The sequence below is a fragment of the Hippopotamus amphibius genome, chromosome 8, assembly GCF_030028045.1.
Source record: "Hippopotamus amphibius kiboko isolate mHipAmp2 chromosome 8, mHipAmp2.hap2, whole genome shotgun sequence".
NCBI lineage: Eukaryota > Metazoa > Chordata > Mammalia > Artiodactyla > Hippopotamidae > Hippopotamus > Hippopotamus amphibius.
The window spans coordinates 133,391,727-133,414,481 of record NC_080193.1 but is presented as its reverse complement, the minus strand read 5'-3'; the positions used below and the strand labels follow the sequence as shown (position 1 = coordinate 133,414,481).

At 36.5% G+C, this 22,755-nt stretch overlaps 1 protein-coding gene across 3 annotated transcripts in view; it reads left to right on the top strand.

Moving 5' to 3' along the window:
* ACVR1C (activin A receptor type 1C) overlaps positions 1-18,712 on the top strand; it is a 78,138-nt gene extending 59,426 nt beyond the window's left edge. For 2 of the 3 annotated variants that reach the window (XM_057745013.1, XM_057745014.1), the window contains 6 exons: positions 3,655-3,885; positions 6,476-6,643; positions 7,986-8,142; positions 9,851-9,975; positions 12,781-12,911; positions 18,587-18,712. In XM_057745013.1, coding sequence (XP_057600996.1) covers positions 3,655-3,885; positions 6,476-6,643; positions 7,986-8,142; positions 9,851-9,975; positions 12,781-12,911; positions 18,587-18,712 — 938 coding nt within the window. The remainder of the gene's footprint in view (positions 1-3,654; positions 3,886-6,475; positions 6,644-7,985; positions 8,143-9,850; positions 9,976-12,780; positions 12,912-18,586) is intronic. The other variant, XM_057745015.1, reaches the window with a different exon arrangement.
* Positions 18,713-22,755: the final 4,043 nt, after the last annotated feature.

Below are 22,755 nucleotides of genomic sequence, written 5' to 3'. Positions count from 1 at the left end.
CTGAGTGAGCCATTTCAGTCACCCCTGCCTCCCCTCTTACTTTGGAAAGATCATTACCCCAAACAGATTTTGAGGAACTCCCTTGCCCGTGGCCTTTGGGAGCATCCCGGCAGGTGCAATTAACAAGGGCAAATGACAGAGGGCTGATAGCTTCTATATGGGCATCCACATTCAACAAGAAGCAGTTTGGGACTCAGAAGTTTTTATCAGAAAAGAGAGCCCTAATTATGTCATCCAGAAAGCCCAGATGGTCTGCTGCTTCTGGAGGCAAGGTCGCTTGCCCACTGACCAAAGCCTCAGTGTTTACACCATCATTGCACAAATCCAGTGGCACGTTTTCAAAGGAGGACTATTGGAAAGAATATCTCCAAACTGAGACGTTTATAAAACTGAAATTCAAATTAAATTATTGGATAGAAAGTTGGCCTTTTTTTTCTTTAAAAGTGAAACTTACTAGGATTTAATACTCTTTCCTTCCGTGAGTATTTTATTTTGGGGGCCACTGTGCCCTAATTTCCTGAGCCCTGGCAATGTTCTAGGCTCAGAATATGGGCAGGGAAATCTCTAATTTGTGCCAAGTTCCTTGAAACCTTATACAATTTATTAAAAGGTTCAAGTGATTATATAACCATCTATTTAATCCCCACCAAAACATTTCACTTCATATGAGGAAGTAAGGCAGAAATATGTGTTTTGGAGCTACTTCTTGAATACATTTAAGATGACCAAGGATTTCTCTTTCAAATAAAGTAATGGACACTTTGTAACTGGAGACTGGATGTTTAGTTTAAGACAGTGGTCATGAGCCAGAGCATAAAATAGAAAATTAGTGTTAAATTTTTTGGTATTTTTGTGCATCTTAAAACCTAAATCTGGACTTATTGACTGCTGGACCCTCTCCTCTTTAAATTATTCTAAGTTCTCTCTTAAAAGAAAGCTGTAAATATACCCAAGCATGGATGATTTCTTTAATGATCAACTTAAAAGAGTTCTAGGCACTATCCCCAAAGCCAGCTGCATATGTTTGCCTTTGATCATCAAGGGGAATGGGTCCCTGGGTAGCAAGGCTGCTGTCACAAAAGCTAACCCACAGGAAGGAAATCAGGCGTTCTGCTCCCCCTCTGCTTCTCTTCCCTGGCTGGCGACCGTAAGCAAGAAGCAGCTTTGTCAGGTGTTGAGAGACAAATATTGCGAAGCATATCCCGAGCTGGTCAGGGACAAATTTCAAAGAAATATAATGCCTGCAAGAGAGGAAAATGGACTGACATTCGACTGGACTATCTTTGAGAGACGAAGGTGTCTCAGGTGGCTTCTAAGAGGTTGGGTAGGTTGCTGCTTTCCTGTCGTGATATAACACTGCTGATGGATGGGGACATTTCCATCAGTCAAACATCAGCTTCTGCAGCCCCCGGTAAAAAAGAGCTACATGGACGTGTAGGGAGAGCTAAAATCCATGTGTCTGCAAAGGAAATCTCTTAAGTGTGTAACACAAAAATTACTTGGATTATGTTTGGTGGTTGCTGAAGCAGTTTTCATTGTTTTACTGTCTCAACTTAATTGCTGTGCTGAGTACCTTAAATGAAATCCTTCTTTATCCCTGGTCTGTGGCATTAATTATGTGCCTAATTAATTTGCAGTTTGAAAACATTGGCTTATCTAGTTCTCTAGCCAATTGCCATTGTGGTGATGTTGGTGGTAGTGATTGGTTGTGGTGATGCTTTGGTGAGTTTGTGTGTGCAAGATGAGGGAAGGGATGAGACAAAGATTGAAATTGTACTTTGGCTTAATAATTGTTAGTACAACTTTTATTGTGTGGCAAGTAGTAAAACTGACCATAACTTACAAAAATATTCCAGATTGTTTGCCGCTAGAAGTCTTTCCGGCTGGGGAGGACTGTAGTCGTAGCCATTGAATGGTGAGAGAGCAAGAATTTGGATTGAAAAACAGTGTTTTAGCTGTAGGTCTGCCTTCCACTTATTCCTGGGCAAAGTTTTGATTACCACGCAGCCCCAGTTTTCTCATCTCTAAAATGATAAAGTTGAACCAGATGATCTCAGAAAAACTTTCTGGCTGTGGGGCTTTGTGACTAATTGTTGAGACCCGTCATAGCAAACGTGTGGTCTGTGCTCATTTATCATAGTGGGTGGTTCTCATGAAGATGAGAACATCTGAATAAACTGTGGCTCATTTCAGGAGCAGAGGTGAAGCCTGTAGGAGCTTACGGGGTTGTTGCTATAAGGGTTCCCCAGCCATCTGAGTATAACGACAACTAAACATGACTTTCCCCAGTAAATTATACTGTGACCTCGTTAACTATCTTCCTTCTAATTATAAGAGTAATAAATATTTATGGAACTTTGAGGAAATTAAAGAAAATGTATAAAATTAGAAAGGAGAATATCACAATTTACCTCACTCCGATTCCACTACATAGAAATGCCCATCATAGCATTTGGCATATATTTTTTTCAGTCTTTTCCCTATGCATATTTTGAATAGCTAGATACACTTATTTAGGTGGATAGAATTTGCTATGCTGTTTTTCTTTATCAAAAGTATTTTTTTCATTTAACAAAGTATTATTTTTATTATAGTGAAAAGTATATTCCTATGTCATTCAAAAATAACTCTTCATAAGTAGCATCGTTATTTTTGACTCTAAGTAATCCATCCTTAGACATAATGTTCCGGGCACACCATTATTGAGCATGTAATATGCCAGGTACCGTGCTAGGTGCTTACTATGCTTATTATTTCTCACTGTATCCCTGTGAGATAGGTAATATTATTGCCCTCAGGTTCTTAGGCAAGGAAGCTGAAGCTCAGAGAACTTCAAAACTTGCCCATGATTACCATGTGGCACAGCTGAAATCTGAACTCAAGTCTTTCTCATCTGTGGTCTCAATCTCTGCACTGTATCTAACAATTTTTCTATCATCAGACACTTTTCCTTACTTTTTCTATAAATAATGATATATTAAATATTTTGACATAAATTTTCTGCATTTTGCGTTAAATCTTGAGAATAGAATTCTAGAGATAAAGCTATTGGTTCAAAAGAACCTAAACATTATACATGTACTCAGAATATATTTTCTTTGACTTTCTTTTATTCCACAGAAAATATCCATTCGATATTTTCTATGACTGTACCTTGCTTTTAGTGTAGCATGATTGCCTCTCTTCATTGTTGAATTTGATTTTTCACTCTCCAATTTTAACTTGGTTTTCACAAAAATTCGTAAAGAATTCTCTGCATTCTCAGTTGTACTAGGAGCCATATATTTTATTTTAGAGGCAAACAACATATATTTTTAAACCTTTGTGTATTTAGTAAACTGACTGGCTTTGGTGTACAGATCAGAGAGATTTGCAACAATTTTGGAAAATTAGGTATCTGCAGTGGCAGGCTATGTTCAAGAAATTTTTATTTGTGACTATGAGAAGAGAAATTCATAGTAAGAATTTGGAGTATTTTTTGAACATGCTTTGACATTAAAGTTTGGTGCTTTATGTAATGATGCTTATTTCTTCAGATCAGTAAAATTATTAAAGTGCTTAAATGTTTGCTTTTTCATGTGAAAATTCTGGTCATCATGACAGTTATTTTCTGGCAATTACTTGTTTTTAATCACCAATTTTATCTTTTATTAGGTCTGCCTCTATTGGTGCAAAGAACAATTGCAAGGACAATTGTACTTCAGGAAATAGTAGGAAAAGGTAGATTTGGTGAGGTCTGGCATGGAAGATGGTGTGGGGAAGATGTGGCTGTGAAAATATTCTCCTCCAGAGATGAAAGATCTTGGTTTCGAGAGGCAGAAATTTATCAGACTGTTATGCTGAGACATGAAAACATCCTTGGTTTCATTGCTGCTGACAACAAAGGTATTTTCAATCTAATTGGGGTCAGCAAATAAAATGTATGCCTATTATCAGCTGAGAATAAATAATCTCTTTGTTTAATAAAATTTACATAAAAGTCTGATTTATTTTTGAGGAAAGAAAATGCTCTCCTCTTCTCCACGGATAAATGTGCCGTAAATGTACAATAAAGTTGGGCAGATGAGTGATATGACGTCATGATGACACTATAGCCAGCTTGATATTTAAAATATTTGATGACTGGTATGGTACAGGAACTAACCAATCAGAACAGAAGCTTCAATCAGAACAGTCCTGGGAGAACCCTGCCATGCTAGGTTTTATCCCTTTAGTTGCTGGGTGATAAAAAGATCTGGAGGCATCTTGGGGGTTCAGGAGTTGCTTTGGGTGTCTAGGGCAAAGGAATACCATTGGGAGTTTTGAATAGCAGCTGTTAATTAAACAGGACAGAAATATTTCAATATTTTGGTAATTGGTACAAAGATACCAGTGAATGATAGCTGAATATTCATCTTTGTTAGGACTATACTTTCATCTGTACGACAGACTTCAACTCCAGGACTCATTTTCTATGAATGTTATTATCAATAAAATGGTGCAAGTAAGATAATTTTAGTGAAATTAATGTACTTTGAGTATGGTTTATGTCTTGAGGTTTTTAACATTAACAACCCCAAAGAACACTACTTTCTGAGATTTATGGATTGACAGGCCATCAACTTTTTGGTATTTAAATCAATAGTCATAAAATATTATATACATGCCTGGTAATCAGGGGCTGGATATAGGACTGGTAATCCTATGCTCTCTGTCACCTTTTTGCATATAGCTTTTACTCATTTAACTGTGTAATAGTTCCCTGAAAGGGAAACAGGGAACAAAGGTGACCAAAACTTGATCCAGTCAATTATTTTCTTATTCGAATCCGCAATACTCATGAAGAACTTTGGAGAGGTAAAGATTGTAACCTCTATCTAAGAAACAAATTATCTGTGGCTATCAGAAACCTACCATTACCTATGAAAATTTAAAAGCTATGGTTATTTCTATTTAGTATAAGCTTGATCATGAAAGTCTTTCTGATTAATTACATGGCCAAAGAGAAGCTACTAGTGTTATTATACATTTTGGCCATAGTCACATTTGCTGATGTTTTGTCTCTTCTGATTTGCCAGGGAGAAACTAAGTAAAGCCAAGTAAAGCCAGGGAGAAACAGCTTAAAAAAAAAAAAGTTTCTTTCCAAATTGTTAACTATACTGGTGGAAATGAAACATTTGTTCTTAAGCTGTTAAGAACTGTTACCTTTTCTTCCTAACCTTGAGCTAAACTATGGACTGTTAGCTTAATTCTTAATGTTAGGAAAGCAGTAATGCCTGTAGTTACATGGATGGATCATCCTGCTGGAGCTAATTTAATCGTGACATTTATTGGATTATCAAACAATGTGCACAAGAAAGATCACCCTTGGTTGTCTCTTCTTCAGTTTGACTGGTCTACCTGGGTCAGTGGCTTACTCGTCAGTGGCTTTGATTCCAAATGGTCTCTAACATCACTTTCATCTTCATGCATTTCTATATCTTCTGCAACATTTACGCTTTCATTTTTCAGTCAACTGTCTGACAGACGCATTGATACGAGAGGGCAAAGATAGCTACTGGTGTTAAGCAGGGAGAGAGGTGTGAGTAAGGGTTAATTTTATATGTAGTCAGTTTCTTAGTGAGCTTTATCATGTTGTGTTGATTTTTGCATTCCTAGGAAATTTTTATCACTACCTGGATTTGGAAATTAAATATTTGGATAACCAGGAGCTCTTGTACATAAAGCACTAGGTAGAATTCCCTAGCAAATGTTCATTAATTATAGTTTCCTTTCGTTGAGGATCAAAACTGGTCAGGACTTCCCAGGGCTATTGTAGACATTTGATTCTGAAAGCTAAAGCTAAGTCTAGGGATTCTAATACCTAGAGAAATTTTAGGCTAATTTCTCTTCTGCTAAAAATCTTTTATAAGTTGGATTAGCTTTTGGTTAAATAAGGTAAATTATTTGAAAAGGTCTAGTAATTGTGTTTGGCACTGAATATAAGCTTTGAGGGAAATCATAAACTTCATATTTTGAAAGGTGAGTAATACGAACATCCTTGGAACATTAAAGCTTTTATAATAGTAATAATACTGTGTGTAAATTTGTTATATTTCTGTTTTTTATTGGTACAATCTTTCTTAAAAGCTCAAGAATAATTTATAACACAATGCTGAGCCTAAATGCATCTCTCAGTAGTTTCTCCTATAATGTGATTGCTGTTACCAGCAGGTATTGATTATAGAGGGAACAAGAAAGGAGTAGTTCAGTTGGTAGAATCACTGCCTTACAGCTTCCTATAGCAATGGTGGGTATATATAACGGGTTCTAATACAGCAATAGGAATTCATTGAGAATTTTCACTCCACTAACTTGGACTGTGAGTATTATCACCAAAGGAATTAACTTTGCTTTCTAACAATGCAGATTTACTTTAAACACTGACATTTGTTAAAAGCTTTTGGCTTTGTTCTCAGCATATACTTATAGCAACAAAATAATTTTTTCCTGTTAGATAATGGGACTTGGACTCAACTTTGGCTTGTCTCTGAGTATCATGAACAGGGCTCCTTATATGACTATTTGAATAGAAACATAGTGACAGTGGCTGGAATGATCAAACTGGCGCTTTCAATAGCTAGTGGTCTGGCCCACCTTCATATGGAGATTGTTGGTACACAAGGTATGTATTTTCTTTCTAATTTTTTTTCTCCTTGAATATGAGGATAGGAACACTAAGTTGTATTTTAGTGTTCAGTTGTGTTTTAGTTTATTACAAATAATGATCAAATGTAAAGAAACACCAAAGATACTTTATAAAGCTGAAGGCTTTGTCATGGTATAGCCAACTCTGATCTATATACTCATCATTTTGTGTAGTATCCATAATAATACTTTTATTCCTAGTGGCTCTCTCTCTTTGCCATTTAGCATATATACTTGCTTTGGTGGCAAATGCTCTGTTTTCAGAGAATACAAATAATTTAACTGTTTACCTTTGGTAGTTAAAATAATTGGAAAGGGTAATGTGATCTTAAAAAATTACTTATATATCATGTACTTGAACGCCAAATAATTTGTGCTGTCTTGTCTGTTTATTGAGTTAATAGAGAATTGGCTCTAGAAAGTCAGTCTGGTCAATGCAGTGCTTCTCAGATTTGGATTCATGATCCCTTTAAATTCTTAAGAATTATTGGAGGACCCCAAAAGTTTTGTGTATGTGGGTTATATCTATTAATATTTTGTGTATTAGCAACTAAAATTGAGAAATTTAAAAATATTTATTAATTTACTTAAAGTACAATAATTAACAAATTAAATATTAAAATAAATACCATAATTTTTAAAAGTTACACAAGTTTTGTAATACAAAAACCAATCTAGCTAAAAAATAATGGTTTTCTTTTACACTTTTGCAAATCTTCTTAATGTCTGGATTTTCACACCTGTTCTTCATTCAGTCTGTCCCAGTATGTTGTTTTTCGGTTGAAGTATGTGAAGAAACAGTGACATTACACAGATATGTAGTTGGAAAAGAGCCTCAAGGACCCCCAGGGATCTTTGGGCCACATTTGAGAACTGCTGGTCTAGGGTGGTAGAAGTTTGAAACTTGTTTTGTAAGAGAATATTTGCTATGTTCTTTTGTAAGAGAATATTTGCAATGCGAATACTTTCCTTATTTATTAAACATATTTATTAGTGGTTACCAACTGTCACCTAGTGTTCTAAGTATTGGAGACATGGTGATGAGTAAGACATAGCCACTGCCCTTATGTAGCCTACAGTCTAGTTGGAAGGGACAGAAAATGCATTTGAATAAATAAGAGAATTTAGATGGTGATAAGGGCTATGAAGAAGGCAAAATGAGATACTCTGATGGAGAATGACTTGGGATGTAGAATGGGGGTCAGGGAAGATCTTTCTTAGTAGGTAAAATTTGAGCCAAGTCTTCAAAATGACTCCTTTTGGAGAGGTCCAGTCTTCAGTAATGAAAAAAGTGACCATGTTTACCTTATGCTTCATAGGTAAACCTGCTATTGCTCATCGAGATATAAAATCAAAGAATATCTTAGTGAAAAAATGTGAAACTTGTGCCATAGCAGACTTAGGGCTGGCTGTGAAGCATGATTCAATACGGAACACTATTGACATACCTCAGAATCCTAAAGTCGGAACCAAAAGGTAAGATAACTGCCTTTGGTAGCATGCTAAGACTTATGAGTGCCCCATAAATGTGAATGCCTGGCATATGTATATAGAGAAGGGGGGCGGCAGATCCCAAGTGGGAAATCATCAGGCCCAAGAAAGCAAGAAGTCTTCTCTGGGTCACTGAGAAATCAGTGGCACAATGGTTATAAAGCAAGGAAAGTTGGCATTTGCTCATATATAAAGCAGCTATTTGGGTGGGGAGTCCAGTGGAGAGGAATGGTGGAAGTGATGGTGATATATTATTTTGTGTGCCACATGTGAGAATAGTTTTCCTATAGAGAGGAGGAAAAAAATGTTAGCAGTGTATAGCTCCTCCAAAGCCTTTATACTTTGTAAATGAACTGAAACTCGGGGCTAGTTCTATACATTCAGGTTCTAAACAGCAGATACAGAATCAAGACACAGAACTAGATAGGTGAGGGACTCTCTATATAATGAATATCTGTGTGTGCTATTGTAGTCTCTTGATATTTAAAAATATTATTTTTTACATATTTACCTATAGTTGTACTTATCCTTAAGTCTCCCAAGTTGATGTGTATTAAGGTAACATGAGTTTGGACACAGTTCCCTCTTTCAAGGAACAGAATCTCTGAAAGTTAAGAACAAGCATGATATAAATAGAGCATACCACACATATGTCAGGACAGGCCCATTAGTAATGGGATTTCTAGTGTTTTCTTATTATAGCCAGACTGTGGCCATATGGCTAGTATACTTCCGTTTCCTTTCATTTGAATTTCAGGATCTGTGCTACTTTGGCATAATTCCAGGTTTCTTGACCTTGAAATCAGAAACAACCAAAACACTTTTCTGGAGTTGTTAAAGACCCTTGAGAGTTGAGAATTTCTAAACTGGTATAGTTAGCCTTCAAGCCATATTTGAGATTCCAGATCAGTCCCTCTGAGTCCTTCACTTGGTTCCCTAGGAGGCTTTAATGGGGCCCCAGAAGCACTTCAGGACAGTTTATTCAGCCTGGGCAGCCCTAAGGGACCTCTTCTCTTTTTGCTTTAAAAAGCAAACTTTAAGTTGTCCAGCAGGGAAGCCTTGGATGCTGGATTCCTTCAGAGATTCTAAAGCTCTTAAAAGATTGGGAGAGTGTTGCATCCTTACCTCAATATTCTGAGAAATTCTCAAAATCTCCCTAGGACAGCTAGGCTCAGTCAGGTCCCATGGACTGTAGAAGTTTTGATTTAGTCCTCTTCAAACAGGGCTGTAGTTTTCTTGGAGCCAGTATATAATATGAATATATGTCTTGGAGCCAGTGTATAATGAAGTTGTTCACTCAGAGCAGGTATCTGTGGAATGATGCCCAGCACTGTGTAAGCGTCCTGGACCCACCATGATGAATAATACATATTCCTTGCCCTCAAGGGGCTTTCTTGGCTACAAAATACTGGTGAAAATTGTGTTCCGTCTTTCCTATTGAGTGCTTTCCAAATATTTAGCTCCTAGCCCATATGCTTTAACACTAGGCTGACCTCTAGTTCTATTTAAAATGTTTTTAAAATTATCATGCAATAACTGTATTGTTTAATCTTACTCTGTTATAGTGGCTCAGGTCAACGTGTAGATTTGATGCAAACTACCTTAACTTATATATCAGGATTTATTAAGATTATGTTTTACTGGACTGCTATAAAATCATACACAGAATCTGAAATGTGCATGTTTTTTGCAGGTACATGGCCCCTGAAATGCTTGACGATACAATGAATGTGACTATCTTCGAGTCCTTCAAACGAGCTGACATCTATTCTGTTGGTCTGGTTTACTGGGAAATAGCCCGGAGGTGTTCAGTTGGAGGTAAGATTTTAGAAATATCCTTTGTGTCTGCCTTTCCTTGATGCTTTAATTCAATGCCCTATATCAGGAGTCCCCAACCCTGGGGCCTGTCCATGGGCTGTTAGGAACTGGGCCAGTACCAGTCCATGGGCTGTTAGGAACCGGGCCGCACAGCAGGAGGTGAGCGGCGGGTGAGTGAGCGAAGCTTCATCTGTGTTTACAGCTGCTCCTCATCGCTCTCGTTACCGCCTGAGCTCTGCCTCCTCTCAGCGTTATGGTGAGTTGTATAATTATTTCACTATTTATTGCAATGTAATAATAATAGAAATAAAGTGCACAGTAAATATAATGTTCTAGAATCGTCCCAAAACCATCCCCCAACCCTGGTGCATGGAAAAATTGTCTTCCATGAAACCAGTCCCTTGTGCCAAAAAGGTTGGGCACCACTGCACTATCTTGAATTATTTCTAAATATTTCAGAGATTACCTTTTGGCGATATCTTTCCAGTGGCAAAAGTGGAGTATCTTGAACAGAATGGATATTTTAGGTTGTGAAACTGTATAGAACTAAACAGTTTTAGTTCTCCTTATAATTCTGATTTCCATGATAATACTTTGCAAAGCACTTGAAAATTTTCTTCTTGGAGCTGTATTTCTACTTTATATCAGAAATGAAACCCAAGGAAATTAAATGACTTGCCAAGGCCCCAGGACTTAAATTGAGGGCTTCTGGTTCTCAGGCTTTTCTTTTTTTCTTTCCGGTGACGATGAATGTGTGGCCATTAAAGTGGAGGCAGAGGTTAAGCAAAGACTAACTTCTGACTCTACTGCTCCCAGCAGTTTGGATATTAATAATGAGAGGAAGAATTTGGGAAGATGAAAGCCTGTTAAGTGCAGTCTGATGAAATTGTTGCATCAGTGGAGAAAAGTTAAATCCTGGTAGAAAATGATTTAGATTTTTCAGTTTCAAGTGAGACAAACTTAGGCCTAAGCCTTGGTTTAGCAGCTTCCTCAGTTTAGGTGAGTTATGTGGTCTCACTTCCCTCATCTGTAAAATGAAGATAATAGAACTCACCTCTTGGGTTTTAAGGATTTAATGGACTAATTCAATTAATTCATGTGACGCTTTTAGTCTAGAGCCTGCTCATAGTAAACATTCAATGCAAGAACTGTCATTATTAAACCACTGTGAGTTTTTGCATTTTGTATTGAAGTCATTTTGCTCTACATCAACCTCATTTTTTAAAAAATGAAAAACTTAAAAGCTTAAAATTATATTAGAATGAGAAAACATGCTTTTCCCCTTTTATTCCTAGGTTAGATAATAAAACATTCAGGAGGACGAAACTATTCATAGACGAAATAGACTGATAGTGGTGCAGAAACAGAACGTGGACACGGGAATCCCCAAGACCAGGACTGAGTTCCACATCTGCCACTTACTAGCTGTGTGACCTTGAGCAAATTCACGACACTCTTTGTACCTAAGTTTCCTGATTCTATAAAAATGGGATAATATGATACTTTCTTTTTTTTAATTTTTATTTTTATTTATTTATTGTTTCCAGTATCAATTTCTTTTTCTTTTTTTTTAACTTTTTATTTTTTTATTTTTTACAATAAACTGCATATGTTTAGAGTGTACAATTTGGTATCCCAATCTCCCAATTCATTCCCCCCCCAACCCTCCCCAGTTTCCCCACTTGGTGTCCATATGATACTTTCTTTAGTCAGGGATTTTGAGGAATAATTAGTTAAAACATGTAAAAGGCTTAGGAAGGTGCTTGGTAAATAGCAAGATTCAAACATGTTTGTTATTATTTTTTTAAATTTCATACTGATATTTGTCTAGATTTGCTTTTAGATTTTTGTCCTTAAATTTTCTTCAGCAGTTGAATTAGTAATTTAGTTAACATGATTTGAATTTCATTTTCTAAAGTATGGCACATCTTAAATATCTAAATTAAAAGAACTATAGTTAATTCAACTGATGCTGTAAGGAAATTCTTGAAGTCAAGTAATATTCTGAGAATTAAGATCAAATCTCTATTATTTGAGGCTTTTTAAATATTAACCTTCATGTTGGACTGTCCATTTTCAAATACCTTTGTCCATTTCTCTGCAATATTTTCAGATTAATAGTTGTAAAATCCAAATGTAGAAAACTCAGCTCTTAAAAGATTGCCTAACAGTTTTCAAAAAGGAAAGCTATTTTGTTTTGAAAAGGAGAAATATACTCCATTCATGTAGAAATATATGTCATTCACAGATAAATGAGGTTTGCTATAAATTTTGCAATTAGGTATTACCTTTGAATTGCACAATGGCATTTTATGTAAGTCAAATTTTACATAATTTTCATAATATAAAATTATGTTTTTATAATTATTAAAATACGGGGATATGTGTATAAATACAGATGATTGACCTTGGTGTACCTCAAAAACTGGTACAAGAGTGTAAAGCAATTATATTCCAATAAAAAAAGTTACATAAATGTAACAATATTTTATATAAAATTATATGTGTATAATTATATACAATTATATATATTTATACAATAATTATATATACTTTGTTTTATATTATATAAATTATTTGCTTATCAAAACTATATAAATTTTCATAATATAAAACTTCATAAACATAACTATTCAACTGAATGCTTTAAACTTACATCTTTGGTTTTACAGTGATACCTAATTTTAATAAACCCAGTTTTCCAGGATGCCACTTGTGCCTAGAAAACTTAATTGATATCATTTTGTCCTAAACATCTTTGTTTATTACTTACACTGGGAAATTTATTATGCAAATTTTTTATAGGAATTGTTGAGGAGTACCAGTTGCCTTATTATGACATGGTGCCTTCAGATCCCTCAATAGAGGAAATGAGGAAGGTTGTTTGTGACCAGAAGTTCCGACCAAGTATCCCAAACCAGTGGCAAAGCTGTGAAGTAAGGCTATGTTCTTTTGTATATTTTTCCCATTATAATTTTGAGGTAAGTATCAGGGAGGATTTTCAGAGACCATATAGTTCTTCTCCCTTAATCTCGGCATCCAATTCATTTCGTGTATGTAGGTATATGTCTTTGTATAAGCTTCAGAAGGATTTTATTCCCTTTAGTTGTCACCATCCTAATGCTAAGTTATGTGGCAGGAACAACCTTGACATCCCAGTGACTTTACACAAGACTTTATTTCTTGCTATGCCAAATCCCCTACAGGTTAGGCAGCTTTCATTGGCATCTGTGCTCCCTGTGGTGATCCAGGTGACTTTGATCTTGGGATGCTGCCATCTCAACACATAATTTCCAGAGGTCTAGGTCAGGAGAAGAAAGGAGCTGGAGGGTCACACTGTCTCCCTAATGCTTTGGCTCAAGTTGCACATATCACTTCCACTCATGGTTCATAGACCAGAACCAGTAATAACTGGAAGGAGGCTGTGTCGGGAACACAGGCATGTTCGGTGGGTAGTCAATGTGTGTGCTACACAGAGTGTTACAGTTTCAGTCATCCTTATAGTCAATAAATTATTCCTAATCCCTAACTTGCTGAAGTTGGAGTTTATTCTCTTCCATCAGAAAAACTTCCCCATGGCAGGGACCATCGTTGTTTATCTCCTCATCCTGAACCGCACATGTAGTAACCATGATGTAGCAGACATATTGCAATGCTTGTTCTGTGTATGTGAAGAGAGAGAATTTTCTAGCTCCCACAGGAAGTAGAAGGGAATGTGGGGGAAAGACTATAAATCATCTAACTAGTTCCAGAACTATTTTAATGCTTTAATCTGCCCCATCCCGATTATGACTGTTTATCTTCTGCCATATTTAAATGTAATGCTTGAGATCTTTTCTTTAAGGTGACCTCTTTTAGTTTTGGCTTTGTCATATGTCATATGTCATACCTTATATGGTTACTTTTTTCCTCATTGTTCCTCTCCTTCATGTTTCACTCAACTTGTTTGCTACTTAAGGCAAGATTTATGTTCTGATATTTCTATTTTGTATAGATAGCTTACCTATATACTTATTTAGAAGCAGAATTTGAGGCATTTATAACCAAATTGAAATTAAATTAAAATTTTTTTCTAATATTAACCATTTCATGCATATGAAAGAATATTAACATATATGTAAAGTCTAAAGGATAATATTAGGATTCATGACTAAGCTTAAAAAATAGAACACTTCCAGTATCTTTGAAGATTCCTCACCCCTCTGAGAGGCTACTGTTATAACTAATCATTTTATTATTGCTTTGCTTTTCTTTAGAATTTAGCCATATATATATAAGAAAAGCATATATATATGGCTAACTTTTGTTTATGAAATATATTATTGACACTTACTATAGATATTCTTCTTAATTTTTTTTATTTTCCCTATATATGTATAGCTATGCTCTGTTATTTTCATATCTGTGTAGTATTCTATTATATGGATAGAGCACCATTTCTGTTTTTCATTCTACTGTTGATTGTCACATGTGATTCTTAGTTTCTTTTAAAACAATACTGCTGTGTGTGTGTGTGTAGAAATTATTTCTTTAGGGTATAAAATTATAGATTCTTTTGGAGTCTATACATAGATGATCATATCCCCAAATAATGAGAGTTCTGGAACCAATCCTCATACGTTTCTTATTACAGTTTCTAGGACCTCCAGTATAATGTTGCGTGAAAGTGATGATAGTTTTGCTCCTTAAAGCTTTGCATGTCTCAACTTTGAGACATTTTTTGATGTTAGTTTTGGTTTTTATTATTTATTTGTTTATTTATTTATTTTTGGTTTGTTTTCTTGTTTTTTTGGTTTTCTTTGTTCTAATTCTGTGAAAAATGCCATTTGTTTTCTTTTTTCTTTCTTTAAATATACTTTTGTTTTTTACTTATGTTTAGACTTTTCTCTTTGCTTTTTAAAATGCACTTTACTTTTTAATATTTTATGTCATTTAATTCTAGCATCTAATATTTTGATGGGTTTGATTATCATGTTTGTTATTTTGACTGACTCGTGCTTATGATATTACTACTTTATTTCTTCATTTAGTTGTGAATTTTCATTATGAGCTCAGGCTTACTGCAGCAATTTAAGGCTAAAGGTTTGATTTTTTTCTTTACCAAGATCAAAGATTTAGATAATTTTCTTTACAAAGTTCCCTCTAAGACCAATTCATTCAGACACTTTCTGTGTGCTTTGGGCTGTGTTTCCTGTCTTTCACATGTGGGCCATCAATTCTGAAATTCTAGACTGTGAGATCAGCAGAGCAACCCCTTGCTTCACCGATTTCTTATACTTCTCTGGATTCATGCAGTCTCACTGTTTTCTCTTCTGATATTTATCTTATTTATTTACCAGTTCACTTTTACTGATTTTTTTCATTCAAAATTTTTGATATTAGTACTTAGATCATTATTTTATTGTGGCATAATTTACATATGGTAAACTGCATAAATCTTGGTTTGATGACTTTTTAAAAAATGTATATGTGTGCACTTACCATCCAGAGCGACACAGGAAATTTCCAGCCCATCCCATATCCATTTTTATCTTTCAAGTCCCTTATTAGAATATTTTAAAAGATAGTCATTCTACCATAGTCCCAGAATTTTCAATTAAAAGAGGATTAGTAGCCTCTGTAGCATTAATATCTGTGTTTTGACAGGATTTTTAAAGATATTTTAATTCTACTGCAAAGATTTTAGAGAAAGTTTATATATTCTGAAAGCCCAAGGGCATAAATTGTTCCTTTTTTTAATGCATAACATATATAATTTCTTAATTGAAAGCATAGTATTTTCATGCAGCTTGAAGGAAGAGGAAAAATTTCATAAAATATATACATAAAATGCATAAAAGATCTAATTATATTTAAAGGTTATTATCTCAAGAAGATAAAGCTATTCAGTTGATTTCACTTACTCTCAAAGGATGTAGTATAAGGTGGCCATATTCTCATTCCTAAAATTATATTCCACATAGTAGGTGGAAGACAAATAAACAACTGATCACTAAACAGAAAAGACTAAAACAAATGAAACTGGTCCATCATTTCACATTATGCTAATCAAACATGCCCTTAAAAATAATAGTGTAATTCTATAAACCAAAATGCCACTGAGCAAGGCTCCCTATTGTCTCCTATAGCTACCTTCAAGGTCCCCAAATGATGGCTTCAAACCATCTAGCAGAGCAGTGGGCCATGTGCCTCTGCCTGAAGTCAGAGGAGACTTCCTGGCCCCTTTCTGAGAAGAGACACCCGGGTGTCTGTCTTAGAGGAGACACCCCGGTCTCCTTAGGTGGGGAGGTGCTCTGGTCTCCCTCTGAGGGGAAACAGCCTGGGCTCTGTCTGAGGGGAGACTCCCTGGTCTTTTTCTGAGAGAAGTCACCCTGTTCACTGTCACAAGGGAGACACCCTGGACACTGTGTGAGGGGAGATGACAGGTCCCTATCTGGGGGGAGTCGCCTGATCTCTGTCTGGGGGGAGACACCCTGGTCCATTTGTGAGGGGAGATGCCCTGGTCTCTATCATAGGAGAGACACCCAAGTCTCTGTCCAGAAAGAGGCTACCAGGACCTTGTCTAGGGGAGAGCCCTGTTTTGTTTTTTTGGTTTTTTTGACTTATTTATTATTTATTTATTTAATTTATTTTTGGCCGCATTGGGTCTTAGTAGCAGCACGCAGGATCTTCACTGAGGCATGCAGGATCTTTTGTTGCAGTGCGTGGGCTTCTCTTTCGTTGAGGCGCACGAGGTCAGTAGCTGTGGCCCATGGGCTTAGTTGCCCCACAGCATGTGGGATCTTAGTTCCTTGGCAAGGGATCAAACCTGTGTCCCCTGCATTGGAAGGTAGGTTCTTTACCACTGGACCACCAGGGAAGTCCCAGAGCCCTGGTCTTTATATGATAGAAGTCACCCTGGTCCCTTTCTGAGAGGAGACGTCCTGGTTGTCATGGTCCGAGAGCGGGTTGGAAAAGAATTTCCAGACATAAGGCAGAACATTAAGAAGATAGGATTTATTAAAGAAGAGGTACGCTGCCAGAACAGCGGGCTGACTTCCTGATAGCCAGAGAGAATCAACCACAAGCATGGATTGCTTGTCTGTTTTTATAGCCAGGGAACCTGCGATTCATCTGCTGACTAGGCAGAGTATGTACACTTTCAGTGTGCTGATCAGGAGAAGAACGGGGCAGATATCTTTCCCTGTATGCTGCCTGGGAGGGCTCTGGGGCTTGGCAATGGTTGCATTGTGACAGAGTGATAGGAGTCCTGTAACTCTGTTCTGGCAATATTGGCCCTTTGAGTTTATCTTGTTCTTTGTCCTTGGAGCACACCACACTGGTCTCTGTCACAGGGGAGACACCCTGGACACTAGCTGAGGGGGGGCTCGGGTGTCTGTCTGAGAGGAGACACCCTGAACTTTTTCTGAGAGAAGTTGCCCTGGTTGTAGTCTGAGGGGAGATGCTCTCGCCTCTGTCTGAAAGGAGAGCCCTAGTCTGTTTTTGAGAGAAGTTGACCTGGTCCCTTTCTGACGGGAGACAGTCTGGGTTACTTTCTGAGAGGGGATGCACTGGTTTCTGTCTGAGAGGAGACACACTGGTTCTTGTCTGAGGGGAAACTCCCTGGTCTCTGTCTGCACAGGGACACCCTAGTCTCTGAGAGGAGATACTCTGTTCCCTCTGAGGGGAGACCCCCTGGTCCCTTCCTTGTCCTTGTCTGAGACCAGACACCCTGGTTCTTGTCTGAGGGCAGACGCCTGGTGTTTTTCTTGGAGAAGTCGCTCTAATCCCTGACTGAAGGGAGATGCCCCGGTCCCTGTCTAGGAGAGAAGCCATGGTCTTTTTCTGCAAAAAGTCGCCCTGGTCTCTATCTGAGGGGAGAAACTTTTTTCTCTGTTTGCGGGGAGAGAGTCTTTTTCTGAGAGAAATCACCTTGGTCTCTGTCCATGGGGAGATACTCTGTCCCTCTCAGGGGAGATGCCTTGGTCCTTGTCTGAGAGGAGACAGTCTGGTCCCTTTCTGAGAGGAGACACTCTAGTCTTTTTCTGAGAGAAGTCACCTTGGTCTCTTTCTGTGGGGAGATGCTCTGGACCCTCTGAGGGGAGATGCCCTTGTCTGTGTCAGAGGGGAGATGCCGTGGTCCCTTTCTGAGAGAAGTTACCCTGGTCTCTGTGTGTGGGGAAATGCTCTGGTTCCTTTCTGAAGGGAGACACCCCTGGTGCCTTTATAAGGGGAGATGCCCTGGTCTTTTTCTAAGAGAAGTTGCCCTGGTCTGTGTCTGAGAGGAGAAACCACAGTCCTCGTCTGAGGGCACATGCCCTGGTCCTTGTTAGAGAGGAGATGCCCTGGTCTCTGTCTGAGGGGAGCCACCGTTGTTCTTGTCTGAGAGGAGACTTCCTGGCTCTGTATGAATGATAGCCCTGGTCTGTGTCTGAGGGGAGATGCCCTGGTGTCTGTCTGGAGGAAGACACCCTTGACAGGATTTTTGAAGTGATTTGGCCTTGATCTCCTTCTCATATTGATTTAAGTTTACTATTTCTACATCAGAGCTTAGCATCAATTCCTGTGTTTGTGTTTTTCTTCTCTTGTACTGTGTTTTGTGCTAAAGACTTTGATATTTTCTCTCTTAAAGGCACTCCGAGTCATGGGGAGAATAATGCGCGAATGTTGGTATGCCAATGGGGCGGCCCGCCTGACTGCCCTTCGGATTAAGAAGACTATTTCTCAACTTTGCATCAAAGAGGACTGCAAAGCCTGATGATTAGAATTGTGTTAAGGAGAAATCTGTCACAGCTTTCTTTCTCATTTTTCCTTTTTATGTGAATTTTTTGGCCTTTGTTTTGTCATTGTTGTTGTTGTTCTACCTCAAAGATAATGCAGTGCAGTATTTAAGTGCCCAAAGGCACCATGAAAAAATAACTAAAGTCAAGTATGGGCTGGAGTTGACTTCATCCACTCCCCATGTTGTCTTTAATTTTATTTCGAAAAGCAACACATCAACTCATCTTTTTATTTAAGGAACATATTACAAAAGTATAAAATAAGCTATATGAAATAATAAAAGTTATTAAGGTTGTATTTTACTTGAATCAGGAGCACATGAATGAATAGAAAAGAAAATGTAAAAGTCCATTTTTTTTTCCTGAGATGAAAACATGTTCATTAAAAATATAAACTGGAGCATGTTATATCTAAACCAAACTTTAGATCATATAATCTGTGGTTTTCTCTAGTTTTGTAAAAAATTAAACAGGATCTTTTAAAACTTAAATATTGCTCTGAATTTTAGGATATAAAACATGTAAAAGGAGTGCTGCTCAGTTGGAAGATGGAAGTGAGATCAGATCACTTACTTGGTTTCTCCTTCCCTGTTCTCCTACTCTTTATAATCCACCAGCACAGCAGCCCCTGAGGCAAACAGTTTGAAAGTCACTAAGATTGTTACTTTCCCTTATTTTCAGATGAGACAACTGACATCTTGAGACATTGACAAATGTCCCAAAATCACACAGCTAGTGATAGAGCTGGCACTGGGTCCAAATCTTGTGATAATCCACATGGTAGTTAGCTAGCTTCCTACTTTCCCTTTAATTCCTATAGTGTTTTTTCTCTTTATGGAGAAACAACATCTTCCATGATGATATTTGGGCTTTAGCCAAACGGAAGACAAACTAAGTTATTCTGCAGAATCATAATGGACCTGTATGAACTCTCTGGAGACTATCCACCGACATTTTCCTCATAGAAATTCCATAGTCACCCTATTTGTTAGATAAGTTTTAATGTTTTCTGAATACTTCCCTTACAATTAATCAGTCATAAGGTCATAAATTGTCAGAGATGTCTTTAAGATATATTTCAGAGGCCCCTGCTACTTTTGTACATACACATTTAGAAAGAGAAGAACAGAAAAGGAAGAGGCTACTAGGAGATAGTTTGAGGAAAAATTAAGAAAACTCTTAAGTGAAATCTAATAACCAAACCCAACAAGGGTTATCAGGAACTGTAAAGAGATATTCCCTTACCCTTGCGAAATGAGCAATGGGTACAGAAGAAGGCTCATGATAATTTTGATTTTATTCTACTTCCTGTGGAGACAGAAGTGGTGCATTCTGAATAGTACATGGAACATTAAATATTTCCTTCAAGTCTGTAATTCTGCTTTGGTGAAGGAAGATTTAACATAGCCTCTTTTATTGTTCTAAAACATTGTTTCCTAAGCTCTGTTCTTTAGAATGCTCTTCTGAGATGATCAAAGACCAAAAGTGTTCTTTGAGAGATTCTTAGAAAGTAATACCACATATTAGCATATTATGTGCTTTGAGGAGTCTAGCAGTAACAGAACATTACTTGAATTTCTTTAAACTGGATTTCTCAAATTATTTGACCAATGGAACTCTTTTATGAAAAACAGGGGAGACCTTTTACTAGCCCACATTTTCATATCTACAAAGCGTGACTTGGGTAACAGTGTTCTAAAGGATATACCTATGTATTATCACATACAGCACAATCTAGTGATTACACTTCATTCCACTATGGAAATATGTTACTGAACCCATCTTCATTTGACTAGGATGAGATATCAAAGGCAAAAATCTGACAGCTGTGATTTGCATGTACTGTCACTCTCGTTCGTGCAATTATCCATTCATTAAAAAATAGGGGGCACTCCCTATCTTCCTTGCCACAATTTTGGGTCCAATAGGGAAATTAGAAGATGAATAGCTTCTGCCCTCAGGGATTTTAAAGTCTAATTTGGGAATGGGAACAGGAATGTGGGTGTGTGGGGGAAGTAAATTGACAGATATAATACAAATTAGGATGTCTTGAATTGTATATGATGGTGGGTTTCAAAAACTACTTTCAATCTGCAACACATTCAGAAAGTATCTTTACTTGGTTATTCCAGACAATCTGAATTATATAATCAATTTTTTAAAGTGCAGTGGGAAGGGATTCTAAAAAGAGCTTTGTGAAGGGGTAATCTTGCTTGTGCTTGTTACCTTGGTTTCTCATAAATTGTTTCTGCATATATGAGGATGAAATTATTTATTTACTATGATTGTACTATAGTTTCAAACAAACAAGAGTAACATTTCCTTTTTTATTCACGTGTGTTGGGTGAATATACTTATTTAATTTGTAAGCGAGGATGTGTTAAGATCTCCATTTTCCTTGACGTTATGTTTTATAATCTGTTTGAAAGTGTCCAAATATAATTCCATGTTTTTATTGATTCAACTTTCACTCTAGAGAAATCTGTACATTTTGAGATATTTTTCTTGTTTCTGTGTTGGTTAAGTATAACTCCTAAATGAATAGTCTTTTATTTCGATTTCCAAATGTATTTTTAAAGAAAGGGGGTAGGTTAACAAAAATTATAAGGAAAAGCTAAAAGTTCTAATTTTTTCTTAACTTTCAGAATCATTATAAATAGAATATGCTCACTTTCAAAAAAAGGATACAGTTTAGAGCATTAGGCAAATTTACTGTATATCACCTATGCTGTTAAACTTTCTTTTTGGAGTATTATTGTGTAATATTTATTTCTTTTGAATTATGTTACAAGCAAAAAAATATTCTTCTTAGGCTCAAAGTGTCAGTGTTCTTTGCTCCTTTCAAATATTTTGGCTTTGGGTATAACGTGAAGCTTAGGAAAATGCTATTTATGAAATTTCAGTACTGTATAAAGTGGTGATGGGATTTATATGCAGCATCACTTCCTTAAACTAAGGGAAACATCATTCGTTGTCAATATTTCAGCATGAACTTGTTGCCTTATAAGCTAAGCATTTAAATGTGTAATTGGTACAGATTCTGTTGTGTGCTTTCTTCTGTCTAAAATATTTGGCATGTCACATCTAGAATTCTTAATTTATGTTCTGACTTGAAAGTTAAGTGAAACATGACTGTGTCGTGCACTATTTTAGGTATAGCACTTGCTTCTCATCTTTATACTTTCAATTAACTTTGCATTTTAAATTTCCATAATTATATGAAAATAGTAACCTGATTGCAGTGTCTGAAGACTTCAAAATCAGCTTTTATTTTAAAATGAAAATCTACAATAGATTCACTAGGTTAGACGTTCCATAAAAATTTATTATTTGTAATACTTCAATCTTAGTAGAACTATTAAATAAAACAAAACAAAACTACTTCTACTATGCTGGAATTTTGCCACCATGTGACTTATTTGGGCAGAGAAAACTCAGGGCTATCTTAGAATTAACGCAAAAGTACCAGGGAAACTACTTAGCAAATTATCTGAAGGCATGGAGCCCACATTTGCCATTATATGAGTACAAAGTTCAACTTAAAATTACTTAGCAGGGAATAATTTCTGATTAATTATTTAAAATAAATATGGAAATGTAATTCATTTAATAAAGTATGGACATTTTATTTCCCATCAGGAAATTAAGAAAGTAACAATAGCAAATGAGTGAAGTGGATGGCAGTTGATGTCTTCAATAATTGTTCCTTTAAATAAATTTACAAGTACAACATTTTAAGTTATTTGGAAATGTTTCAGAATTAGTATCTTAAAATGGTGTCATTGTGGTTTTCAAAGAGATTCTAAGTATTTTTTATTTTGCGAAACACACTACTTCGATGTTTGATAATGTTTTATATTAGCTCCCTCCGCAAGCTGATACCTACATGGACTTGATGCATTATTTAGTGAAGACCGTAATCCCTTTGCTCCTGAGGGCTTCTTCTAAACAGAAAAAACATCTGATGGAATAGAAAAATTTCATTAAAATGTTAATATTAAATAGAATTTCTATAGTATAG